The sequence below is a fragment of the Acanthopagrus latus genome, chromosome 18 (assembly GCF_904848185.1).
Source record: "Acanthopagrus latus isolate v.2019 chromosome 18, fAcaLat1.1, whole genome shotgun sequence".
Taxonomy (NCBI): domain Eukaryota; kingdom Metazoa; phylum Chordata; class Actinopteri; order Spariformes; family Sparidae; genus Acanthopagrus; species Acanthopagrus latus.
In genome coordinates, this window is record NC_051056.1 from 16,333,829 (window position 1) to 16,361,422 (window position 27,594).

Sequence of the window (27,594 nt, forward strand, 5' to 3'; positions counted from 1 at the left end):
TACTCCAAGCGTATGCTTACACGTCACCTGCTGAATAATATATACAGACTCCAACAACACCCAAACTATCAGCCTCAATAGTGAAATATGTGTAATTCTTTGTTCAAGACTCCTTAAATAAATGTACTCCTTTATACTAACTGCAAAGTGTGGTATGAACCATTACAATGAGCCCTGAGGAAATGTATGGGTTTTTAAATGTTTCTATTCTGACTCTATCTCAAATAAAAAAAAAGCAAACCCTATGCAGCAGAGGCAGTTTTTTTTTCTAAGTATATATTAAACAACAGCCACAATGATCAGAGAACAGCCCCACCCCCACGACGAGTAAAGCTGAATCACAAGCCTACAGCCACTGCAAGTCAGACCATACGGCTACCATCACACACCACTTTTACATCTCCAAATCAAATGGCGTGCAAGCGTTTGGATACACAATGCGGGAGGTGGGGTGGGGGGTGGAGCAAGAGTGAGGCAATGGCACAACTGCACTGTCTAGTCGTTAGTCCAGAGAGTTACGCAGCAGTAGTGTCGATTATGCATTTTGCTGTTCAGTTTAATTTACTATCTTACACGAGCGATCGTGGCGTTGCAATGAAAAATAGAAACAAAGCACATTTCACAGTAGTATATATTTTTTGTTTCCTTTTTGTCATTGTTTGTTAAATACATACATAGAACAAGACAAATGGCTTCTACAATGAGGAAAATCTTGCTGGTGCAGTAAGTCACAAAAGAAAAGAAAAAAAATAATAAAACAAAAAAGCTGTTCCACCCACCAGTTGATGAGTTAATTGTTCTACTGATCAAACGCACACATCAGCCGACAGTGACTTTCAAGCTACGCAAGGCCTTAATTACATTATGGAGGAGAAATGGGGTCGCAGTCTAGAGTTCAATGTGAGATAGACCTCCACAGTTCCCTTCACCAGTGAATAATAAACCTTTAACACAGTTTGTTACTCTGTGGTTTTTCCTCATGTATAATAGAAGTTTATTACCAATCCTGAAATCAGAAAGTGTCTATCTATATACCATTTACCCACGCTCACACATTCATAATCATTCAGCTGCTTCTGTCACAAAAAAAGGGAAAAAGAAAAAAAAGAAGCAGTCGTCCAACTCAAACAGTCGATAAAGCCAAGAAAACAAAACACTATAAAGTATTACATACTTTAAAAAGATAAGCCTATAACTCTGCAGGCATTTGCAAATGAGTTTTCAATGAATGATCCTTTTTCAGAGGTGCTTCTTCGTGAGGATGTTCTCATTTACTGACAGACTCCTCAATCTACCGCAGGTTGTAGTAGGACCATCCTCGCTGGACTCTGTATACTAGGCAAAAGTTGGAGGGTCCATGGTGGGTTGCAGGATGGCCAAGGCTGTCCAGAGGAGCACTGGGATAAAACCTTAATGCCAAGAGGCCAGGGACAGAGGAAAAAGGGCCGGAGCAAAATGGTCCTGGAAACGCAAAGAGCTCCAGGGAACTTCATCCTTACTCATGAGGAGAGTGTGCGGTATCAAAAATAGATCTGCTTGGCATGTGACGGATTCTGCTCCATGGGGCAGTACGGACATTTCAACCTGAGGGATGAGACAGAAACAGGATGTTAGTGTGCACTTTGCTAATATATCACTTGTATTTGGCTGATTGTAACGACACCCCAGCTATATGAAGTGCACATGATTCATAGTTAAAGACTTCCCAGCTCCGATCTGACAGACTATAAAGCAACATTATCAAGAAATTGGCATATTGTGAGATTTGGCGCCCCCCACAGTTTCTGAGCGCAACACAACTGCCGTACATACAAATCCCAGCTCTGTAACAATTTTTCAGACCTAATGTAGGTGCTAACTACCAACAGGTGGGTCAGAATCTCAATCACAACGCATAATAACTGCATCCATATGGTTAGAAGCCGTCAGCAGGTACATGTTTAAATTAACACAAACACAAAAAACACACAGATTTCCGAGTCATCGTGTGTACTGTCACGCCTCTTGGATCCGCAGCACCCACGTGCTGTGTGAATTGACACACTGGTGCGTTTTACGCCAGAGCCGCTTGGTTCTGTGTGAACAAACAAATGCGGAGAATTAATGAGCCTTTGCTACAGAGATACTGTGGAGTCTCTGGGTTACTGTACCACTAACATGATTTTGAGGCTGTAGGTAAGATATGAGGTCTGAGATAAGATGGGACACACTCACAAGTTTAGGAATTGTTTCTATAATAGGAAGATATTATTTTTACCATGTTTGAAAGGACAATAACTGAGTATTTCTTTTACTGTAATAAGGTCATTTTTTAAAAATAGACTTATATTTCATAATTTCTTTACTTATAGAAAACCACTAGTTTCCATTTATACAGACTGTGCAGACATACTGTACGGCAGACTACAAACAAGCTTGCATTGTTTTTGCAAAAGCTGTGTTATCAATGTGATGATTCACTTGGCAGCAGGAACTATTTTGAAAAGTTTTCCTTCCTGGAAACTGAAATCCATGTTATGACAAGTCATCTGGCCGAACATGTATTAATTCCAAGAAAAATGTCCATGTTTGGTATCCATCCTCTAGGTACAATTTTCAAATAAACTGCAGGTCTCATCTTTGGCAGCTGTCTTGCTGGTTACATTTACATCCAACTGACATAATAAAAATATAAGACACTAATTAACCACGAATGAGAATGTATGAATTGAATGTTTTGATTAACATAAGAAAATATAAACATTTTTAAACATCTTTACTCACAAATACTCATCCTACCATGGACATATCAACAAAATAGGCTGTATTGCTGACTTACTTCCCAGCGTTAGTCAGTTTGTTGAGGGCATCTCTAGAGATGACGTGGCCACAGATGAGCTTCATGGGTGGGTTGCTCTCTGACGTCTGCTGCCTGAGTATTGGGCAGGCGAACACAGAGTGGTACCAGCACTTCTTCCCAAGGTCGATTTCAATCTGCAAGGACAGGCATGACGTGAATCGACCAAATGGTGGTAAAAGAGTGAAAAGGAGAATTAGGTGCAAATTCAGAAGGACATACAGGCAGCTCATCCTTGTGCGTCCAGACTCCGCTGCATTGCCTCTGCTCGATCACCTGTTTGATGTTCATCAACACCGGCAGGGCCATACAGCCTGAAGCAAAACTGCACAGAGCCCAAAGGGTATTATAATACAACACGGTGATGATAATGAAATGTCATTGTTTAAACTTGATCTGATAAATAAAAGTCTGGCACCAGTTACTTAAGTCACAATTTCAGTACAAATGCATAGATTTTTTTTTTTAAAAGTAAAACAGACATGAGGTGTAGCTTGTTGTTCAAGCTTTACTAACCTAACACTGAGTGGTGATTCTACAGAGAGGCCCAGTAAAGCACAGGCATCCCTGGTGAAGATGTTACAGATCTCGGCCCACTGATTTGTCTCCAGCAGACTGCGGTATGGAGAGTTCTCAATGCCGTGACGCAGGTACACAAGACTGCCCATCAGGATCTGAATATCTGCAGGGACAAAATTACATGTGTGAAATAACACCGCTAGAGTATTTTGAGGTTGATCTCAAATAAACAAACATTTGTTTTATGAACACTTTATTCCTTCTTAGTTCCATTTATACAAATTCTGAGATGTTGTAGGGCAATGAGTCAGAGCCTCAGAATCTATCAAGTTTAAGAAAAAACAAAAGGGAATCACAACTCAAGTCAAGCCTCAAGAATGTCGGAATGATGCTACTGTATCTACACTGTACCTCTCTGGTGCTGAGAGGCGAAGGGCTGGAAGTGCCTGGCATACTGCAGGGCCTCCATTTGGTTGCCGATTCCCCCACTGAGCAGGCTGATGAAGTACAAGCGGTGCAACTTGAATTCTAGACTGCTGTTCAGGTCCAAAAGGCGCTGCCGATTCGTTACAGCCCACCTTAGAAGAAACAGTTATAAGTAAGTAAGTCAGCTCTGTCGACATTTTCAATATAGCAAGCACATCCTCGAGGGAGTTTCATGCATACTTGGAAAAAGTAGCTTATACATTTTTTTTTAAACAACTAAACCACAGAATGTATTTTCCTTTTACATTTCTAGTGCATTTTGACCTAAAGCAGGTAAAATGTCCATCTCCAACTCTTCCCATGAGTGAAAATAATCAAGATATTGTATTCTCTTCATAGAGATGAGTGTTGGGACACAGATAATGGTTAAAAAAAAACAAAGAACACATACTCTAGTGCTGGCCGGAGGTCCTGCATCCTCAAAGCTTCGAGGATTCTGTTCAGCTCCAGGAACGGCTGCTTCATACTCATATCTATAACTACACCAGACTCCTAGAAAACAGACAGGGCATTTTTGAATTATTAGAATTTCTTGTTCCCCATAGAGCCCAATAATGTTCCAATGACACTTTTCTGAAAGGAATCACCTTTAAGCCATTCAAACCAGGTTGACAGCAGAAACAGTTTTACCAATCAGAGTTACTCACCTGACACAGATCCTCTGCTACACTGAGCATCCCTTGTCTGTACAGGTGCTCCACAATTGTCTCACTCAGGTATTTCTGTCTTTCTGGGGTGTCCCACACCGTCTCTGCCACCACAGCACTGATCTCTGCATCAAAATTCTGCAGAGAAACAAATCAAAGGTGAAGTATATGATGCCACATGTTAAAAAGTTAAACAAAGTTGCTGCCTGACCTTACCCTGTCAATGGCTTTGCCCACTTTTGACACACTGCCATGGATGTCCTTATGTCGGGAGGCCAGCATCTGCACTGTTTCTTTGATATTCTTACAACACTGTGCCATGGTCTGAGATAGGACTGATAAGTCTGCATCTTGTACTCCTGTAAGGGGAGAAAATGGAAGAGTCTTCAACAGTGCATGGCTACAAAAATAGAGTCATGATATGGCCTATATGAAACATAACAAGAAATTAAGAAAGAAAAAAAAAGTTAAATATTACATCTCCATGGTGCTTTCTTACCAAAGGCAACTAGTTGTCCTCGTATCTCACAGACACTGCGCAGGAGCTCATCTAGCCTCTCCTCAGACTGGTGGCCGTACATTACAAAGCGATGGAGCACTTTCTCCAGCTCCCGCTCAACACAAGCACACTGTTCCATGATTCAGACTGGAACACTCACACACACAACAAAAACACCTAGATTAAGTGAAGGGGGGAAAAAAGAACAGAAGAAGAGAAAAAAACACAGGTTAAAGTCAGTGAGCTATTAATACAACTCAAATGAGATTTGATCTTTGAAACCGACATTGATATACGAGTTTGACAGCAATATATGGCCGGCTTCATTTTTATTTTTTAGATCAGCAACAAACAGTTATTTTCATTGTGAATCCCACTTTCATTCTAAATGTTAGGTAGGGGTGGAAAATATATTTTCCTAAAGCCGAAGGCTTAATGGGTACATTTTTTGACCAATAAAATGATACAAGACAAAAAAAAGCAGCAAGTCTGTACATTTGGGGAACTGGAATGAGGTGATGAGAGTTACGCTACTTTAAATTTAAATAACAAACCATTTTTAAATAGTTGGAGATCAATTTGCACTTGATCAACTGATCATTTAAACTCTGCTTTTCCCTCACTTAAATACAAAGTAAAACAAACCTTTTTCCCAATCAGCAAAACATTTTTAGGTTCAATTATGTACGTAGAATGTATTTGTTACTTCTTTTCAGTGAACATTTTCATTTGCAGCTCTTTTTGTTGTTAGTTGCAGTGGATTCAACACTCCTAGAATTAACACTGTGCATGTGTTAAATAGATCACTATTGTTTACATGTCACAACAACAATGGCCCCATGATTGTCACACTGCTGCCCCTTGAACATCACAGGCCAATCGCTGAGGAACAATGGTCTCAAAGACCTCTGACAGCTGGCAGGCCTCATTTTTGATCGAGAGAGGAAAAACGAACCCACCTAGTACTGCCCTGTTTGTTAAAAGTTTGGCCTGTTGTAGCACTGCTAACTAGCCAGGCCTCAACTATACTAAACGCAGGCCAGGCACACAGTGTACTCTGCGGCCTGGTGTTTACTAACGTTAAATGGCTCTGGAGACTCAACCAGACTACAGTACAATTCCATCAGCAGGTGACGAAAGCAAATGCTAAATGTTGCTTTTCTTTTTGCAGCTAATTTGCATTCATATTCTATTATGTCGTGTGGGAAAAACATCACATCACTGATGAGTGCAGCTTTGCCCTAACGAATACAGAAAATGTCCACCTAACAGCTAGCAGCTGCCGTCACAGAGCTAACCAACATTAACGCAAGCTCCATTTCTCTTTTATTATTGAAATACCACGTTTCGAGTTCATTTTTACGCAACTATAATGATACAAGTCAAGTGTAGTCAAAGCAATTCCCATTTATTTTGCCTGGATGCAGTCACGTAGAAAATTAAGCTGTCTCACAGCTAACATAAACAAACGGTTTCATAGTGGCTGGCTAGCTACAAAAGCTCGCCACTGCTAGTCGCTACTTAGCTAGCAGACGTTAGCCAGCTGCTGACTGACAAGGCCCAGATGATTCCAGAGGAGACTGACAACCTGCCTGTCTTCATCGCTCTGTTTTACTCCGACATTTAAAACATCTACCGCCGCCTGACTGGATTTTAAGATATGTTTAAATAAACGCTACTCACCTCTCCTGCTAATTAGTTAGCCGACATTAGCGTTAGCCACTTGCCTGTTATGGCAACACTTCACCAGCAGTCGTAATGCGGAGCTTCCTGTGTCGCATTCTGCGTTAACTGGACACTTCACAATAAAAGTCGGCTTCTCTGTGACATTGAAGAACAGTCTCGGGAATCTCATTCGAATCAGATTTCCCTCTTGCAAAAGAGTGTTTCTAAATTGTCGCAGTTCATCTATTAAATGGTGGCACAGTTAGGATACTGATCATTGCCATTTTGCATATGATGCATATGAACAACATTTTATTGTTAAAGTTAATCAAGGTGTAGCTATTTTTAACTATTCTATTTAGGCTTAGATAAAAGAAGAACCGAACCATCGGTAAAATAGATCCACAAAAAGAGGGCTTCACAAAACATTAAAAAGAGAGCTAAGCTTTCATAATTTAGAGATTATGCACCTTGTCTTTTGTGTTTTGGGGGAAACAACATAAATCAGCATTGTCTGTCATCATGTGGATGGCTTTAGAGTCAAGGATCCACTGAGTTAATCGACAGATCCAATTGCTGGAGATGAGGGCTTGCACAGCTCTGCGCTGTTACAAGCATGTGAGATCTAAAGAAAAACAAAACAAAACAAAACAAAACAAAACAAAAAAAAACCGAGTAGGTGTGCACCAAAATAAAACCACACCAAAACAAAAGCGATGTGATGCACTGCAGGAGAGAACACGGTGAGAATCAGCAACATGGCATAATCTTACATTTTGCAAAACGAAAGAAAACACACAAAGGAAATATAGTCTGCAAATATGAGGAAATGCATTGTTGATTGCTCACTGGGGCTCACATGCGCGTCAGTAACTGTCATGGAAACAGAACGGGGCCTAATTTAATAAAATGCTGAAAATGTGTTTTTCCACGTGCACCGTGGCAACGGTGGAACGTTTGGCTCCGAACGTCAGAGCGTGATGACGTACAGGTGTAAACAAAACAGAGCTCCTTATCCTGTTTGGATGGGCTCATGAGTTAGCTTGATTTGATTGTTGAAGTGTAACTTATTGTATCCTGAGCTAAAAAGCCAAAGCATTTCGTCATTATAGTCTCAAGGTTTATCAGATGAACCAAATGTGGGTTTTTTGTTTTTCGTTTGGTTTGTTTTTTTTAATATTCCACCAAATTCACCAACAGGTCAGTGTTGTTAAGCACTTTAGTGAAGGCGATAAAGTAACAGATGTATGACATGTAGGTATAGTCATAAATATTATGCTCTAGGCTTGTTTGAATGGTGTGGAGGGAGAACAGAGCTATTGGCCACGTGGCTGTAGCCTGTGGGACTGCATGTCCAGGATGCTGCCATCTCCTACCTGAACTGCAAATGATGGGTTTTGTCTGCACAGAGGTTAGTGTGGTTATTTTGGGAAAGCCCTGTTTGTTCCACATGGTTTGAATCAGTGTATCCTTGGTTCACAGTGTGCAACAACACATGCAGTACATTGAATTTTAAATACATTTTCACAGCTATTTGCAAATTATTAGGAGTCTTCACTCAATGTACAACACCTGCTGCCCTATTTGAAAAGAGAATACCAGAAACAAACAGAGCAGAGACAAAACTGAAGTATCCACAGCTGTACCAGCTGACAATGGAACAGCTTCTAACCACGGGCTGTGAAGCTTCAGAACTCAATCTTCAGCACTCCACCATTACTAGTTCATTTTTCTGATTTGATTATTATTTTGTCAATTGTAAATTGTGTTGAGTTTGTTAAGTGTAGTTTGCAATGCGTCATGTATTTTTAAAGACAGTTATATGTTTTGTAAGTAAAGTTAATGTGAAAAGTAACCAGCTTGTGCTCCCTGTGAAATGTAATGGAGTAAAATATTGTATATTGTATTGTATAGTAGCAATATTCAGGTCGAGTGCGAGTACTTCAAAATTGTCAGTCGGTGATTACCAAAAAAGTAAACTATTATAATAAACTAAACTAATATTAGAAATGCGGCCTGTATAGAACTCGGCCATGCACAGTAATCACATTCTTAAAGAGCAACTAGGTCAGTTCGAAGTAGACAGATTTGAAATGTGATCCTATGTTTATATTCTGACTGTTTACTCTCACTTGAATAACGATGATGAGACTTGATGCCCGTTTATCATCATATCCCATGGATAGAGCGCAGACAGGAAAAGTAGCTATAGTTAATTTTAAAAAGTAAGTCATGTTTATTTATCCTCACACCTAAGGTGCTGTGGCCGACTGCATTTGACATTTGCTCAACAAGTGGAGACTGAACATCAAGCACTCCGCCGCGCCCCCTGTTTTGGAAGTTTATCATGCATTTGTCCACATATAGATACCCACACAACATATTTTTTGTGTGTTGCATGACTGAGAGTGAGGGTGGGTGAGGTCTTTAGACTTAAGCAGGCTCGTGTGACTAATCTATCAATGATGTAGGCTAAAGCTCCCCATTGCTGAGGTGCTCAGCATTCTTTCCCCCTGAGTCCTCCTCCAGACTACTGTGCTGCCATAACCACAGAGGTTCAAATTTATCAGCACTTCTGTACACTAACTAAACCCTATCTCACATCCAGCACACACACAGGCATTTACACATGCATGCCTGTTGTCTTTTACAACCTTTAAAACTTATAAATAAAATGAAAACTCACCATATTTCAAATGTGTTTATTTATAACTGATAATGAGATAGTGTATGTACAGTATACTGTATGAGTTAGGGTTGTATTATACATCCTCTCCTTAGAGTCTGCTGAAAATTAGAGGGATGATGCTTCATGTTTGTCATGCCATTAGAGCTTCCAGTGAAATATGAAATCATTTACAGGATAGCTTTGAAAGGAGATCTGGAGTCTATAATCATTACTCTATAAACAATAATTAGTTTATGCAGAATTAATGGTGCAATAAAAGATATCTGTCTGTTTATAGCTCTGTGTATAGCCATATTGCGCAAGGTCAAGGATACAGTTCCCATTTTGGCCTGCAACACTAAAAATGTATGGCACTTCAGTCAGAAAAAGGGGCCAAATTACATATGTATGACACCATACATATAACAGATTGTTGAAAGCCATCTCTCAACCCTTTGATGCGACAAATATAATATACCCTCCCAGCATTATGCAACGCTCTGTCAGGGCTGCAATCACAGATTTTTCCATTAGCTTGCCCTGAATGACTTAATAGCTGAGAATGAATGGTAATCCCATGAGGTATTAGGTTAGGGACAGAGAGCTTATCAAACTCACTGCCATCAAACATGCCCAGACAGCCTTAATGTGGTTTAGAGGGTGCTGAGATTGTAGCAGCAATAGTACAGTGTGATGACATGATCCCTTTTGTTTTTTTACAGTTTTGATCAAAGGTTTGTCATGTGTGGCCGTATGTGTGGCCAAGCTTCAGCACAAATTTGAAACTGATCATTTCCATCGGCTGTGGTCCTGAGACATGAAATATCCTGACATTAAGAAAAAAAATGTGACTTAGAACATATGAACGCACCTTGCCAATGTCGTGCAAGCGTTGCTAACTAGGACGCAGTGCACAGGAGTTTTGCATGTGACCTGTCGGAGTTGGGTGGTCTGTGTCCACCTTTGACCTGTTGTACCTCAGCAACACTTAGCATTCTGGCCTACACATACTCGCACACAAGCATACATTAATTCACCCTTAATGGTGAGTATTACTATCTACCATCTTACCCATCTAGCAGTAAGGGGGCAATGGTTTGGCTCACTTCAAGCTCTCTATTATTCCTTTCTTTCCCACACAGGCAAATAGCTAAGGCTAAGGCTATCTGGCCCTGATAGTATGGGTCTATATATAGAGGAGCCCTGTGACTGAGCTGGCTGTAAGTGTCAGATTCCAGGCGCACTCATCCATCCTGGCCGGATCAGCACCTGCTGCTAACTATAAACTCACCCGCCCCCTGCGCTACACCCTAGCCCAGCTTACACAGGAAAGCCAATGTCCAACCAAACCCCAGCCTGGAGAAGAAAAAAAGATTCAGGTTAGGCTCAGTAAGCAGTTTCCCAGAAGCCAGCTCAGAAGGGAGGGGCAGTAATAGAGATGGGAGCATTAGAGGATGTAACAGGTCTGAGCAATATGCCCCTCTTTGCTTTTTTTGTTCAAGTCTGGGGCATGGCAGTGTCTTTTGCATTCTGAAGTTGTCTTGTCAGTGTGGCACTGCCAGACTGAGCTGTGCGGAGCGGCTCAGTCCTGGATTCGGTTTGGTTTTGAGCGACAGTTCGCTGGGTGGGGGGCAGATATTGCAACACTGAGGAACTCAGTGCCCTTGGGAAAGCCTCATCATTGGCCAAAGGTACAGTATCAATTCATTGTCTCTCTCTCTTTGCACATGGAGCAGGCTCTTTTTCTCTAGACTGTCCTACATCAAGGCAATGTAGAAAGTTTAGATAAAGGGCATGTATATGGCAAAGTTAATGTTAATATTCTCACTTTCCATTAAAACTGAAATTTCATTTTTTTACGCGCATGTAGAGATACACTAAATTCTTTGTGTCCACTGAATACTTAAAGTGAAATAAGTAAGCTTAAAGTGAATATTAGTAAATTGTCTTGTGTGGATTTCAAGTTGCTTGCTGCTGCTTTTTCAGGCACAGTGACAGAGGTATATTTATGATCCCAACCCCTTTTGGAGATTTATCTGTGTACAGTATTCTCAGAACATTAAGGGCTAAAAGCTAAATTTGCTGTTGGTAAGCTAACAAAACAGGAGGAATGGACAATGCTCAATATTCTATGTTTGCTATTAATAAGCTTTGCAGAGTGATATTCATCAGTGTTACTGGTGATATAAATGAATGAGCTGCACACCCTCCAGGTGACCATATGTCATTTCCAGTCCAGGAACAGAGCCCAGAGCCGACTAGAGGAGCAGACTGGAGTGGCCACAGTGAGAATTTGGAGCTTGTGGACGAGCGATGGACAGCTGGACTCTCCAGGGGGACAGCTACTCCTTTCTGCGCAGTGCGCCCCGCACATTTTCCCTGTGCCATCGTGACGGCACCCCAAATCACGTTGAAATCTTTGACATCATCAACGTCCCTAGTCAGCGCAGTGCAATTTCTGAGACTACCTGTCTGTGTGATATTTTTGGAGACGACTGTGAGTCACCAGCGCTGTCCCGCAGCCCTGCTGTAGGGACTTTTGTCCCTTCCCAAAGGGAGGTGGACGGGACAGCTGCTGCATCACCCCTTGTAGATGACCCAAACGACTCATCCGGCTCTTACCACACTGCACCGGGCTCCAGTGAAGGAGAGGAGGGATTTGAAGATTCAAGAGAAAGGCTTTACAGCCCCCCACTGCAGAGCAGGTCTTCAGAGAGGAGGCAGCCAGGGGGTGAGGAACTGAGCTCAGGGAATCCAGATGTGCCTAAAGACGGTCACCCAAATTTAGAACCAAATAGCAGATCGCCTGTACCTCACCTTAGTACAGCTAGCCCATCATCTGAAGTCTTCAAAACTCGTCAAAGGACCCCCTCTCCTGCAAATAAAAGCCCCTTTACCCTGACTCCGGAGAGAACAGTGTCATCCTTATCTTCTGCCTCAGCTGACAAAAGATATTCCCCATCACCACCTAACACTAGACAAGGACATTCAGAAGCTGATCAAAGGAGAATCACTCCTACTTTCATAAGTAGACACAATAGCCCCTCACATCAGTCTTTAACTCCAGGTCCCTCCCCTGTAAACTGTGTCAGCTCGTCCTCTTCTGAATCAGTGAACATCCGATTGTTACCTGAGTCCAGGGTAGAACAAATCTCACCTGTGCCAAGGAACAGTCCTTCACCTCAGCCAACATCCAAAGATTTTTCTTCAGATTTTACACAATCTAGAGCCATCCTTTCATCTCCCTTACCTTCATCCAGCAGTACAGAGTTATCATCTCAGTCAAGAGAAACACTGGTCACCCCTGAGCTAAAGAAAAGGCCCTACTCCTCTGATACTCAAGCATCATCTCCTTTTCCAGAGCTCAGAGGGAGGGTCTCCCTTCCTGATCTCTTTAGCAGAGGCTCCACACCTGATATACAAGACTCTACCTGTACCCCTGAGCTGATTTTAGATCTGCCCACTGTAGAAAGAGACACCACAACTACTCCGGAGAGTGAGGGTGCAAGGTTATCGTTTGAAACTGTCAGTGCTGTGTCTACACCTGCCCCACGATACACACCTCCATCACCTGTTGTTTCAATAGCAACATCTCCTGAGCTGGACAGTAGCAGTGTGTTATCTGAATTAAGTCACACAGCTCCCTCACCAGGCCTACTCAGTGCTGCTTCTCCAGTTACAGCCGGGACAAGAACTCCCTCTCCTGGCCCCTTGCATAAAAAAGGACATAGTTCACCTGAAGCTGGGATCAAAGTGTCTTCACCTGTGGCAAGTTATAGTTTATCTCCATCACCTGAAGTTACAAGTGACTGTTCTCTCATTCAGCACAGATATACCGCTCCCTCACCTGAAATCAGGATTACAGCATCCTCACCTGAGATCAGCAGGAGGGAGGGGCCTTCTGAAGTTGAGTCACCCTCTCCTCTCTTAGAGCCTTGCTTTGACTCGGCCACATCAAGAAGCCTCACTTCATCCCCTCATATCACAGGGATTTCTTACTCTGTTGTTCAGCCAGAGGACAGGGACAGTCCCCCATTTCCTGAGCTCTCTCATCTCTCCTCTTCGGAGCCTGAGGGGCCACTTGTGTCCCCTGATGCAAGAAGCCCTACCCCAAGAAAGGACAGTATACAGAGCTGCTCCACTGGTACACCACGAGATTCACCCCATATATTAGTCATCCCGACCTCCATCCTGCAGCCTGAAATAACTGTGTCACATCAATCCAGGTACGGAACACCTTCACCTCAGCCAAAGCATCACACTCCATCCGTTGAGCCAAGATATCAATCCCCATTATCCGACAAATATCGAAGTCCCTCACCTCAATACAGAAGTAAGGAGCCATCACCTGTTGCCCCATCTCCTGAGCCAAGGTCTCCTCAGTATTTACCACTAAACCTTTGCCCAGAGTACAGTCTTCAGTATATACAGCCTACTCCTCCTCTTCGAAATACACCAGAAGTTGTGGGGGATTCAGGTGATATTACAGACACACATTTGGCAGAAGAGTGTGTGTCACTCTCATTTGAATTAGACAGGGGAGACAAATCAGTTGAAGCAGAAATCAATAGCAGGTCACCAGTGGTAGCGGTAGATTCACCTTTATCTATTTCACCTTTCTTAACTGAGGAAAGTGTAGACAGTTCATTAAAACAACAAAGCACAGAGCGAGAAGCACCACCAAAGGAAGCAAACCTTCAGGATAACTCAAGCGTAGTGTCTTTCCCTGAAGAAAAACAAGCCATTAGCCCCACCTTTTATCAGAAAGAACACATTGATAATAATAATAATAATTCCACAATTGAACTCAAATCTCCTTCACCTAATCCTTTAGTTTCCGAGGACACAAGTCCAAGCATTTCCCTTGTCCAGAGGGCCTCATCCAAATCACCTGTGCAGAGACCAGAAAACCCACAGCCTCAATTCACTAACTCCTCCCAGGCTTCTGAAAGCAGCAGCTCATTGAAATCCACTTGTACACGTGAGCACACTAGTAGACAGCTGTCGAATAGCGTTAGACGTGAAAACAGAGAGAGATTTACAGAGGACATGGCCCACCATGCAAACAGAAGGCGGACTCCCTCTCCGCCACTCACCAGATTTACACCTGTCCACATCTTAGCACCTGAGAAGCCATACAGGCACTGGCAGAACAGAGGCCATAGCCCTACTCAAGTTGTAGCATCGTCACCAAGTGGTAATTTAAAGAAAGCAGTGACAAACAGGGAAAGCCCCAATGTCGCCCCTGTTGACAATAATAGCCAGGCCCAATGGGTCAGGCTAGGAACGCAATTGGAGATGGAGAGGGAAATGCAGCTGGAGGAGGAAAGGGTGGTAGGTAGGGAGAGGCGAATGGATAGAGAGATGGAGAGAGAGAGAAAGAGGGAGGAGCAGCTTCCTGAAAAGGGGAAGGGGTGGCAGGGGGACGCCAGTTACAGAGGGGAACAGGTTGAGCTGTCATTCAATGCCAGGAATAGAAAAGGGCCTGTGTGTCGCAGAGCAGCTCCCACAAGCAGAGAGACCCGTCAGGGACTGCCAACAGTGCATTCCTGTTCAGAGAGCTTGCTTGCGACCAGACAGCTACAGCAACAACAGAGTCTGCTCAGATTTGCTTCCCAACAAGACACCAGGGGTGGTGGTTCTGGCAGACGGCTTCAACCTCCTGTACCCCAGAACAAGAACAGTGCTCCTGGACGTGTGGCTGTAAACAGGTCCTGCCAGAGTTCCAGCTCCAGCATGGGAAGTGAGCTTGATGAGGCAGACAATGAGGTGAAGTGGTTCACAGACTTGGCTTTCAGTAGCCTATCGAGCCCTGAAGTAGATTACCTTGATATGTATAACTCAAGCCACCGTTCATCTACCAACATCTCTCAACCATCTACCCAGGAGAGCCCAGCCGGGGTCAACGCCGCCTGGCTAGCCTATGCTGACTTCAAGGGGTCTGCTCCAAAGCTGGACAATGATGAACTTTCCTTCCAGCAACCACCTGTATGCTACTCAGATGGCCTAGATCCATCAAGGCGCTACGAGCTAGGCAGCTTTGAGTGTGTAGACGTGGCCTTGGAGAGAGAGGACTCCAGGAAGGTGAGAAGAGGAGTGCCAAAGAGACAGATCCTGCTAAAGAGAAAGGATCATGCTGACGGGAAACAGGATGAGAGCAGTGAAAATAGTAGTCCTGGGTTACCAGTGATGATGGAAAGCCCCTCTCTTGAGGGTCACTCGAGAGAGACATATGTGAGACAACACAGTACACCAGCAGCATTGCAAGAATGCTACACATGTGAGCGCAGCCCTGAGCCCAATCAGCAACATGAAAGAAATTCCAAACTCCAGAAATCTGCTTCTTTGGATGAAACATGCACTAAAACCAAGATGGCTACTTGTCTAATCAAGAGTGTGTTGTCCAAGAAGATGCAAAGTGTGGATGAACAACCTGATGAGCAAGCCAGAGAAGAAGTGAGCCCTGTTTTTGAGGAAAACAGCCTGCAAACAGAGAATGCAGTGGCACCACTTACAGAGTCCCCAAAACCTGATACATGTAATCTAAGTTCCAGTCTGCAGTCAGATTATAGTCTTTCATCTGAAGGTGTTTCTATGAGAGGAGAACCAAGTACAAAGGATGAAGCCAAGCCACCAAAAAGTTTTGGCCTGAGATCCAGTAACAGGCCAAGTTCATCAAGCAGCAGTAGAAGTGTTAGTTTTTCACAGACTGAGAGTGAAGAGGCTGATTCTCAAAGCAGGAGTGCATCTTCATCAAGATCTGAGATGAGATCAGAATTGAAATTGCCATTGGATAGTAAACAGTCAAGAAGTGAAGTACAACGAGCAGATGACATTAACACATGGGAGGTTGGTGACTCAGCAAATGCCACTGCTCGGAACACAGGAGCGCCTTCTGCCACCGGAGCCAGCAGCATGCAGGCCAGGGCGACAAATAGAGACCAGGAATGTGAAAACACAGAGGACCATAAACAACTGAAACATAGTGACAAGGGTGCCTACACATCAAAAACACAGGAGATTACACTCAAAGCTGTGGAGAAAAAGAAAGCCTCTCTAAATGTGTGTCTCACACCTGAGGCAGAAGACAAACCTTTGGCTTCATCGCCAGACTTGCCTTACAGAGAAAGTGAAGAAAGGGAAGAGATCGGTGTAGGTGAGAAAACAGAGGAAGAGGAAGAAAATGTTAACAATCAAGTCAAGGTCCCCATTCACAAAGTTAGGGACGTGAGGCGACTTGTAAAAAATACATATAATCTGTCCTTCAAGGCAACAAGTGCTGTAAAGTCATCAAATATCAATGAGGAAAGGATGGAAACTCTAAATGAGGAAAGGAGGGAAGAAATAAAAGAGGAGAGGAGGGAAGAGGTTATAGCAGAGGATGATAGGGAGATTAGGCAAGACATAAAGAGAAGGGAGAGGAGGGAAGAGAGGGAGGAGGAGTCCAGGGTGGAGAAGAAAGAGGTACAAAAAGAGAAGGAAAAGGACTCAAAAGTGCTAACTAGTTCTCCACCTCTTCAGAGCAAAGGAAATCCTCCATCTCGTCCACAGCCAATGCAAATAGAATACAAAGCTGTTTGCTGGAAAGAAGACAAAAATAAGATGCTGTCCAGCACAAAAGACTCAGAGAACCTTAGTGACAAACCTCAGGCTTCATCAAAGCATGTAACAGAGTTAAGCAGAGAATCACAGTGCTTGCTGAATTACACAACAGGGGACACAGCTGCCAAATCATTTCAACAAGATCTAAATAAAGCAACAGAAACACAAGAGACTGTGACAGAAATGCATAAAGTGCCAGACAATGAGGACAAACCTGTAGTGGTCAGAACAGACAGAAAACCTCCTATGCTTGGAAGCCTTCCCAAACTGCCCAGTAAGGAAAGAGAGGTGTCCACTGCTGTAGTGTTAATAAGAGATGGATCTGGCAAGACCAAGACATGTGCAACCCAGGAAGTTATTTCTGCTCCACCCCAAGCTCCAGCTGCTTCACCTTCACCAGGGCCTGCTACCCATGGCAGTACCCAAGGGAGCAGTGGTCACTCAGTTTCCATGTTATTAAAGGAAAAAGGCTATCAGGCTGACATTGGAGCAGTCGTAGGTGACAACCAGAATGCAGCAGGAGGTAAAGGAGTTCCTCGTAAACATGTGAACTGCCTGGAGATCCCTCTTCAGACCACCATTCCTTCAGATGAAGGTCGGATTGAATCTCAAAGAGAGCAGGCATTCTCCTCCTCATCCACCACATCTGGCCCCTCAGCAGTGTCTGACAACAAAGACACCCTTCCAAAGACCACCAGAGAAGAAGAGGGGGTGAGTAATAAGCTTCCTGTAAAAGACACAGTAAAGCAAAAAAGTGCCTCTCCACTAAGGAATACACTGGAGCAAACACCACCTCCCACCAAACAGAAAGAAGTAGGAGATTTTGAAACAATAAAAAGACTAGATCCAACTTTCCCCCCAAGGTCCCCTGCAATAAGGAGATTTAGACCGCAGCCAATTGAGGTTAAGTCACTGTCTAAAGAAATACAGAAACAAGATGTGCCCACAAACTCTACAGGAAACAACAGGCCTCAAACCATTGAAGTTAAATCTATAGCTAAGAATTCTCAAAAGCCAATTGTGCCTCCAAAACCAAGCTGCAAATTTAAACCTGCAGATTTAGCAGCAATGCCAAATGAAGCTCAGAGACCGTCAGCAGTAAAACAGCAAGGTGAGGAGAGGCCTCAAACAATTGTAGTGTCCTCACCGACAATCTATAGAAAGATCTCAAATGACTCAACATCGACATCAAACTACACAAGAAAACTAGCTGTGTCTGCAGTATCCAGCCTCAAACCTCCACCTTGCAAGACAACAGCAACTACCATCTCCAATCTGTCGAACCAGTCAACAGCACCATCAGAGACAGAGCCATCTCATGACAGAGTTCAACAGCCACAGCCAGAGGTCTTACCTCAGAGCTCTAGTCATACGCAAAGGCCCACAACCTTAGCTACAGCACCAACATCAGCCACTGGCCCAAGTATAACATCAGTTCCAGTTACATTTTCTGACTCAGTGGCAAACCAAGCCCATGGTCCAGTCTCAGCTGGACCCAACCGGTCAAGCATGCCAGCTGTTGCAGAACCAGACAGCCAACCACAACATCCCAGGATGGCATACCCTCATGAACAAGCTATGCCAGTAACTTCAAACAATATAAAACAACCCGTTGCTGTTTCCACAACACAAGTGCCAGGATACACACAGCAGCCATATCGCAGATCATTCTCCAGCGAGCGTTCCCAGAGGACAGATGATCTGCGTTTTTATGCCTCAGATGACCCCCCAAGCTATGATGAAAGAGAGAGCTTCAGTCCCCTCATGCTCCCAGATCTGCCCCCTAGGAGATCAAATCGCTATCAACCCTCTTCCCGCCCTCCTCCCTGCTCCTGTGCAGTTGGCTGCCCTTCCCACCCTGGTATCACTCCTCCTCATCATCACCGCAGCCCCCATACCCTCACCCCTCCTGCTCCTTCACACTCTCCAGGCCAGGCACTACCTTGCCCAGTGGCTCAGCCGCCTCTCCGTCCCCACCAGTGCAGGCCTGACCCTCAGCAGATGAGCTACCAGCCTGGCTCTCCCAAATCCAGTCCTCTTGGTCCAAGTCAGCCACCAGCCATGTACCAGCCTCTCCATCAGCCCCCTCCCTGCGCTCCCCACCAGCCCCCTCCCTGCCCTCCCCACCCCTCATTTATGCAGGCCTGTCCTGCCGACCGCCCCCTGCAGCCACCTCAGCATATTGACTCTCGACGACCCCCCCTCCACAGATCCCCACAGCAACAGCCACCAGGCATGGCTGGGGCTCCTTACAGTGAATCTGGCCACAGCCACTCTCCTGGTCTTCCTCCTATGGATCCCCAGTACCTGTGTGGCCCTCAAAGCCTGGGGCCTTCCTATGGCTCTGAATATGGGGGTGACGGCTCCAGTTTGTACTCAGAAAGTAGCTATGGACAGACGCCTCGCAGAGTGCTCTTAGATCCTGAGACAGGAAAGTATTTTTATATTGAAGTGCCTGTGCAGCCACTGAGGAAAATGTTGTTTGACCCAGAAACTGGCCAATATGTGGAGGTGCTCATCCCGCAGCAGGCAATGTCACATTCGGGCCTGTATCCTCCTTCAGCAGCTCCCTACCCATCTCTCCACAACCCCAACATGTATGCCCCTGCTACACAGTACATGCCCTATGCCACTGCTCCTCCTCCCCCAATCCATCCCCAGGCTCAGCCCCAACCACCACGATATCCTGAGGTCTCTGCAGCACCAACAATGCACCCAAGCGGGCCTGGTGTCAGCTACAGGAGTCCCTCTGGTCAGGCATCTAAGCCCGAACCCCTAAACCATCCACCATTGGACCAGAGCTACCTGGAGAGTATGTATTATGTCCCTACAGGGATGAATGCAAGCCCCAATCCCACCCCACCCGACTATTACCACAAACATCCCCCCAACCTACCCCCAACGGGGGGGAAAAGGTCCTGAAATAGAGGATAGAGGCCGCCTTTCTGGAGCCTGTTGGGTTTTAAATACACAGTGTATAAAGGGATGTCTAATGTTAGTCTGTAATGTTATTTGAGTTTTCACGATGCAACTGAAGACAGCATTTCTTTGGTTGTTGTTTATTTGCTGCTGTTGCTGCTGCTTGTTCTGCTGCTTTAATAGAACTAGATATTTGATTCTTGAGTTAAGTTGAAAACACAAAAGCCTTTTTTTTTGTTTTTGTATTCTTATGAGTATTACCTAGATCTAAATGAATCTATTAAAATGTTTGTTGTTTTTGATGCAGGGTAGATAACATACAGTTAATCCACAACGAACAGGACAGGCACAGGCACTATAAATCAATATGTTTACTAATGTGTGTACTTTAACAACAAATATCTCCAAAAAACTTGAAAAATACTGTTTTAAAAAGAACCTCATATTTATTTTATTATTATGTTCTCTAATATTGGATGAGTGAGTTTGTGCACATGATGTCTGAAACAACAATGCCAATAAAAATTTGTCACATATGTATTGCTCCTTCATCGATTTTCTACAGATTCTTTCTGTAGGTCACTCTCTCAACAGTTATTTAGCAATACAATCATATTACTTTGAGCTGGCACAGAGGTTATGTTGTTTTCAAGAAAAAACAATGCAGTGCATGTGCACAGACTAGCTGAGGAGTTTAAACATATAAACAACAGTAAAAAGGCAGCAATGTTAGTTTTAACAATGCATTGAACAATCTGACTTCCATTTGCAACTATATTGCAGAGGTGTAAGAGGAAGTTATAGCTACATAATATAACAAGCAGAGAATTACTTTATTCCAGCTGCACTCCTCAGCTCCCTTTCCTTTCTCTCTGCCTCTAGAGGGCACTGCTATAGTTAACAGCGTGCAAAAATGAACTCTAATTTATTTGACTGATATATCCAACAGTGGTTTTGGTATTGATATGGAGTCATTACGTCCAATGAACTCACCACAGGTAGTAAGCTCACCGGGATTTTTGTCAGACAGCACTTTTTCAGTATTCACTATAAATCAATGTCTCTGTAGGTTGATATAAATTTGTTGCAGCCACTGTACAACTGTGACCACTGGAGGGTGCCACAGACCACCAGAGTGGCACAGGGGGTCTCATCCCGAAGGCACTTCTAAATCTGCAAACCTTCCGTGAGAAGACCCAGTCATAGTAAAACAGTTAAATGATTTCCTAATCAAAACCTGACCCTGTTAACTGAAACCAGACCCTAATTTGTTAGTCCAAAGGGACAAAATTGGTCTCCCCTTTCTTTGATGTGGATAGCAGTAAAACTAATGAGAGGTCTGACCAGTAGCTGTGAGTGGCTTTAGTGTGTCTGTGTTTGTGTGTGTGCACGTGCCTGATTGAACAAAACACTTGTTTCATCTCAAAGACGCAGCTCAAAGCCCAAAGGAACACATGTTGCTTCACATCTGGAGGGGATATTACACTGACAGCACCTGGCAAAATGTGTGGTGTCTGTAGGTGGGTCATTTTCAGCACTGGAAACCTACTTTACCCGCACTATTAGGAAAAGAAGACAAAAAAGTTATTCCTCCACATTGTTTATTTTATATATTCTTTCAGACTTTTCTTTGATTCTTTGATTCATGTGAAATGCTGGATAGTTTTACCTTCTCTGGTTGTGAACAATTATTTAAATCAAATTATCAGATACTGAGAGGAGAACATTTCTCATAGGTGCTTACATAGGTGCATGTACAGGACAGATGTGTTAAATCAGTTAAATCTCAAACATGTTGGCCTTTCTCAGCTAAGACTGACCTCAAAAAATAAGTCTTTCCAGCCAGACAGTTGTTACTAATATCAGTTTCTGACATGGAGCAGACGTCCACCTCATGACCTGGTTTCCTCCCTTTGATTGATACATCATACACACAGACGCAGTCATGGACAGACGCACTGGCACACAAAGTGCTCCTTTATATCTCTCTGAGTCGACAATACAGTCACCATTAGTTAGAATTTGACTTTTATAAGCTATTGACATCTAATCAGGCTGCACAAGCAGAGAGGAAACTCACCAGAAACTGTCAGGAAGCACATTGCACATTTTATTCCGAACAACTTACTTATCATCACTTAAAACTTGGCTTCTTATCTAGCTGCCAGGCCCATGCCACCCACACTATTCTACATTCCTGATACCAGAAGGACAATGTAGAGAGGACTTTTCCACTGACCAATCAGCCCCCCAATGGGTCCACATCAAACGTGGCTTTGGAGCCAAACTCACCCACTCACTCCTGGGTGCGGCATGGATGATGGGACTCCTACAGTGAGTGTGAGCGTGTGTGTGTGTGTGTGTGTGTGTGTGTGTGTGTGTGTATCCTCACGATGTGGGGTAAAGTGGCCACAGAACCATAACAATAACAGACGCAGTGGAAAGAGCTCTCCAAGTGATGTCATGGTGTCTGTTTTGTGTGTATATACGACTGGAATTCAATATAGTCACACATAATGAAGAGGACGTGTCTGGAAAATGCTGATTAATGTTGAATGATTGTTAGGAAGAGGCTATATTATTATAGCTGTCATACCTGTCATCAATCAATCATGAGGGTCCTAGGAGCTTGATTTCACACTTTGGCTCTTTGAATGTAGTCTGACATTTTGAAGTGAACAAAAAAAACACCCTTTGCTGGATTTTCCAAAATTAAAAAATGAAATAAAACAGTGCAGAAAAGTGCTTATAAGTCAGATGTGATCAGGTTCTTGGTCTAATTATAAAAGTTGCATAATTCTGCTCTTTGGAACAGACCCAACGTGTGTGTGTGTGTGTGTGTGTTTGTCTGGAAGTTATTTTGTAGTAGGTGTGCCAGGACGTTTAGATTAGTGTGTGTTCCTAAGGTGTGTCTGTCATCGTTAGCCAGGTTGTGACAATATAAGATCAAACTTTAGTAAACATTGCATTCCGATGACAATCCAGGGGAGGAAGTTGTAGGAAAGATTGATGGAAGTAGATTGAGTCCAGTAAAAAAAAAAATTGTGACTTATTAACCAATATATATATATTTTTAAAGCTGTGTGCTATTCCTAGTGTTTTGTTGCGACGCGCTGTTGCTGTGCAATAATTTTAACTGATAAACTTGGCAGCCGCCTTTCTTGTCGCTTATGACCGTTGCCTTAGTTACACGTGTTCAGTGCCCTCCTCACAAACACGTAGGCGGGTGTAGGGATTAATTGGACATCACAGCTTCTTTCTTCTGGTTCAGTGGGCATTCCTGATGTTAAACAGTTGTGGATGTGGGTGTTTCTCCTCACCCACCAAGCATCTTGCAAACCACATACATTTTTCTTTCAGCCCATGGAAGGGATCCTTACATTCGCCTACATTATATACTTCTATTCAACCAAATGATCGCTGACTGTAAACCGGAGATGTGCCAAATCATACAATAAAAGATTGCATCAGAGCTATGAGTGTGCATGTTTCCTGTCCTTATTTGATGTCCACGCAAGCTCACTGGGGACATTTGTTGCCTGACGCTGACATGTGTCACACAAGACAAACTTTGGCTTTATTGATGGGCCATAAAAAGTGAGAAGCCAATGTCATTCAACAAGAGGCGGCGAGCACAACTTACAGTTAACCTCAAGGGGTGCCTCACCTGTACGCTCAGGTTAATGCCCATAAAAGGCTTTCCTCCAGCAGGAAGAGGGCAGGCCTGGTGAGCATGTGCTGACTCTGACAGGCGGTGAGTGATGCAAGATAAGAGAGCGGAGGGCTGTGTGCGGCGCCGGTGAACACCTGAAACCGTGCCTTCCGGCATTCGAACTGTTGGCTAGCAACGACGAGGCATAATAATGACACTGTGTTGCAAGTCCTCCGCTTGCGTGTGTGCCCCTGTGTGTCATACAGACCTCCCTCTCTCCACCAGGTGGTGTGCCTACCTGTCTGACTGCGGAGGTTTCCCCGTCATCTCCTGTGATTGCTTCAGCCCAAACTGGTGTAAAGCTTTTGCATGAGCCAGAAATTATGATGCTCCACATGACTCACTTGTACACTAACTACAATTATTGTTTCTAATCATTGATTTAGGTCTTTTGCTTCATCACACAGTGACTCCCTTAACTCAGATTACTGTTATATGAGCTGCAACAGCTATGGTATAATGGACTGCAAAGGGTTCTTAAAGGCGATGTTTTCATTTATAGTGGAAACCATTTGTCTAGACTAGTCTGGTCCCTTTAGTGTCCCAGGACCCCTCATGTCTAGGCAGGAAATTGTTACTTATGCCATGAGTCTATCCGCACACAGACCATACGCATAAACACACTTGCATTATCCAGTTCAAGTGAGGATGAGGTAGTCAAAAAATGATGTCATAGCCTGATCACTTTACCCGTCCTCCTCCTCCTCCTCCTCCTCCTCCCAGGACCTGGATGTCAGATCAATGAGGAATGGAAGGAATGAGAAGAGAGAGAGAGAGAGAGAGAGAGAGAGAGAGAGAGAGAGAGAGACTGAGTGCATGTGTGTGTAAGTGGCTGGTAGGAGAGAGAGATGAGTTATTGTGAGTTATTGACAGGGGGAGGCTCTTCGCTGCCTCCATCCTGAATCACTCAGGGCTGATGACATGTCTAAAGTCTTATTGATAGCAGGCCATGTCAGCTATTTGCTAGCCACACTGTTGCTTAGAGCCCTACATATTGAGTTGGACAGCGACGTGGACCCACTGCAGAGAGGTCTGGCACATATTAACGTGAGGGAATCTCCTGGGAATCAACCCTTGGTCTCGTTCAGCGGTCAGGGCCGCCATGAAGTGGCGTGTATGGGTCACTGGATTCCTCGAGCATGAGGCAAAGTGATGAGTCACACGAGGCTAGCCCTGGCCTCACAGACTGAGGACATCAGAAACTTAATTATACATCTATTAGACATTAGGGCTGAGCTAATAACAGTAATCCATCAGTCTTCTGAGGAAACGGCAATGTTTGTGTTTCCCTTCTCTCACTTAAGAATATCTATCAGTGGCTTTAGCTTAAAGAAGTGTGTGTGGAATCTTAAACATGCAGCACATCAAGACGTAGACAACTATGCGGTGTCACCAGAACGATATCAGCTGATAGGTGAGTTCACACAGCAGGGACAGAAAGTGACGAACTGCCAGGCAGGGAAAGGCGCAGAGGAGGACGTCACGCGTGGACTTCGTACAGTTCATCGAGTTTAATAATTGCTGAGTTCATAGATTCAGTGGGTCAAAGTTAGCAGGTAGCAGAACTGCACACAGTGAGAAGTGACCACCTACAGGACACTTACCAAATACCCACTTCTCCGGCCTAAACCACATTTTACTGTCACCCAGCCTACATTTAAAGAAAAATAATAATAACACACGCATATTAGAAGGCCCATTTCAATCCTTTTTTGTTGGTCTACTTGATAAGAAATATGATATGATCTGTTTCCAGTGCCTTCGCCCACATGAAAGCCTCTTCAACGTCCTATTTTATGACATCTCAGTTCTAAATATAAACTGGGTGAACACAACCAGCAAATACCAGTCAGTACACTAATTCATAATCATGATTTATTTTATTCAACCCGTATTTTGCAAGGTGTATACCCACTGAGATTAAGGGAGATTTTCATCAGCAGGCGGAGACGTGTTCGACACTTGGTTTCAGCACATCAGCTGCATTTCCTGGCTCTCAGCTTGGCCAAAGGTGAGGCCTCAGGTCGGACTCGAACTCCCGGGTCGCTGCAGCGAGGACAAAGCCTCTATACATGGGACACTTGTTCTACTGAGTGAGCCAGCGAGCACCCCTGGCGGATACGCTATTGTCACTTTCAAATTGACATTTGGACACACAGCCTGCCCTGCACTCCCTGTTCCCCACCCACGTGCCTCAGGACACACCTGGCGGAGATCTGCACTCTACTCAAAGCACCGTATTAGTATGAAATGGGTTCATCTCCTCACGCTGATCCTTTCATAGCAATTTGATCCATTGTTAATATTAACATGTTGACTGTAGCGGCAGGAAGTATACATTAGATTTAATAAGATATGTGTGGTGCCATTATCCACCACACCTCCCACCACATCAGTCACTGACCTGATTTTCTGCATTCCAAATTTGAGTGACTGTTTCACAAAAATTACAGGAGTGATCCCTTTGGATTGGATCTAATAACCGGTCTGATCCCAGTGATCAGAGTAACCGTGGCAATAACAAGACAAGACTGGCAGGAAGAGTCGCAAACAAACAATAGCATACGTGCAGGGAACTCAACATAATACTTTTGTTGACTGGATAATTTGTCATGCAGGTCTTGGCCCCAGAGGGCTTGTGGTATGTATCAGATAGGTGTTACGCGTAACTTTTTCCATCCCTGAGTCGGTGATTTTTTTTTTTTTTTTTTTTGTACAACACATTAGCATCGTTAAGTAAATAAAAACAGAGTTTGTTGATGTTTTGGTCAAACACAATCTCCTGTTCGAGATTACAATCTCCACAGAAACCACGATAAGGAGAATGCAAAACATCTCTTATCGGCATTCGAAGTCAGCCTCATGTCCAGTTTGTTATGGTGTGCTGATGGGTGGAGGTACAGCGTGATAACAGATTAATGAGGTCTCTGTCATACCTTCCCTTCAGCACTGAGCGGCACCGCTAAGGCTGAGCTGCTTTTCTTTTCTTTTTTTTCTTTTTTTTAATGACAGACACAAGACAAACATTGCCAACCAAAGATAGACAAACACAATCAGATACTAAAAAGGTATGTTTTGGAAAATGTTCTGCAGGATAACAATTAATGATGATGATAGCTGAGTGGCAAACAATAGGCCCTTCTTACAGAAGATGTTTGGACATGCCAGAGTTGGAGTGAGATAGTGAAACAAATCACTCATTCACTGTCACATTGTCTTACTGTGGCACTTAGAGTAGAAGAACGGAGTCATTGTTAATGTTATCAGTAACACCTCTGCTTTCCTTACTGTTACTAGTCAAAAAGTTCAGTCCCCATCACAGTGTTTGTTTGTTTTAATGACACTAAACTCTACATTTAAGATATACCATTCCTTAATTTTTAATGCGCTAATGCATCAATTAGGATACCACATGTGAATGTATGTTTTAAATAATGCAAAGCATAATACATGTCGGAGTAGCTGCAAGCAAAGACATCGTTTCAGTATTGTTTTTTTTTTCATTGCTGTACTGAGCCGTCACCGGATTCGATGCACCGGCGTTGCCATAAAATTTGTGTTCATCTTTCTATATGAGGGCAACTTTCCCACCCTCTAACAATTCCCAGTGGTGTCATTGTATGTGCCGTGGTTTCAAAGAGAACTGAATCATTTCCATTTTCCTCACGGTCGCAAGTAACAACAACACAGGATGCAGGAACTGGTGCCAGTCTGCCAACCTGAATGGATCGCCGGTTACCCTTCCTTTCGCCGGAAGATTTTGTGCTCAGTGGCAGACAGTACTGTAAAGTGAAAAACGAAAAACGTTGTAAATCTATAGTCATTAGATTGTGCAATGAATATTTATTTCATAATGATATGTTAAAGCAGAGGTAATCCTGTGTGTCTGTTTCTCAATTCGTCACCAAACACGCCAAAACATTTGGTGACAGTTGTCTGCATTTTGGATAATTTTACGAATACTTAGCGATAAATAAATAATACAGTGTCTACGAGGAACTTCTAATTGTTTATGAAACAGTCTCATGATTCCTGTGATGA

The 27,594-nt window shown here is 43.6% G+C and overlaps 2 protein-coding genes across 7 annotated transcripts; one reads left to right on the forward strand and one right to left on the reverse strand.

The window, feature by feature from the left end:
* Positions 1-613: 613 nt before the first annotated feature.
* Positions 614-7,266, reverse strand: rmnd5b (required for meiotic nuclear division 5 homolog B). 3 transcript variants are annotated; one of them, XM_037076412.1, is made up of 10 exons: positions 7,123-7,266; positions 4,988-5,164; positions 4,705-4,847; positions 4,489-4,626; positions 4,233-4,333; positions 3,767-3,933; positions 3,353-3,518; positions 3,059-3,161; positions 2,819-2,973; positions 614-1,584 (listed from the first exon to the last, which is right to left on the reverse strand). In XM_037076412.1, exons 2-10 carry the CDS (start codon positions 5,124-5,126, stop codon positions 1,521-1,523), a joined length of 1,176 nt encoding a protein of 391 aa, XP_036932307.1. In that variant the 5' UTR covers positions 5,127-5,164; positions 7,123-7,266; the 3' UTR covers positions 614-1,520. The 3 variants fall into 3 exon arrangements, with proteins under 3 accessions (XP_036932307.1, XP_036932306.1, XP_036932305.1); XM_037076411.1 differs by lacking the exon at positions 7,123-7,266 and adding an exon at positions 6,715-6,971; XM_037076410.1 differs by lacking the exon at positions 7,123-7,266 and adding an exon at positions 6,671-6,966.
* On the forward strand, positions 5,175-20,362 carry si:ch73-43g23.1 (serine/arginine repetitive matrix protein 2). Of its 4 annotated transcripts, none has more exons than XM_037076405.1 (3): positions 7,558-11,011; positions 11,555-15,089; positions 15,207-20,362. In XM_037076405.1, exons 2-3 carry the CDS (start codon positions 11,634-11,636, stop codon positions 19,842-19,844), a joined length of 8,094 nt encoding a protein of 2,697 aa, XP_036932300.1. In that variant the 5' UTR covers positions 7,558-11,011; positions 11,555-11,633; the 3' UTR covers positions 19,845-20,362. The 4 variants fall into 4 exon arrangements, with proteins under 4 accessions (XP_036932299.1, XP_036932300.1, XP_036932298.1 ...); XM_037076403.1 differs by having other exon boundaries at positions 7,558-7,852; positions 7,937-8,063; positions 11,555-20,362; XM_037076404.1 differs by lacking the exon at positions 7,558-11,011 and adding an exon at positions 5,175-6,117 and having other exon boundaries at positions 11,555-20,362.
* The last annotated feature ends 7,232 nt before the right edge of the window (positions 20,363-27,594 follow it).

Coding starts and splice junctions, on each gene's coding strand:
- rmnd5b (XM_037076412.1), bottom strand. CDS start 5,126: ATGGAACAGTGTGCTTGTGTTGAGCGGGAGCTGGAGAAAGTGCTCCAT. Junction 4,627..4,704: donor TGGGCAAAGCCATTGACAGG/GTAAGGTCAGGC, acceptor GTTTCTCTGCAG/AATTTTGATGCAGAGATCAG. Junction 2,974..3,058: donor CGCACAAGGATGAGCTGCCT/GTATGTCCTTCT, acceptor CTGTCCTTGCAG/ATTGAAATCGACCTTGGGAA.
- si:ch73-43g23.1 (XM_037076404.1), top strand. CDS start 11,634: ATGGACAGCTGGACTCTCCAGGGGGACAGCTACTCCTTTCTGCGCAGT.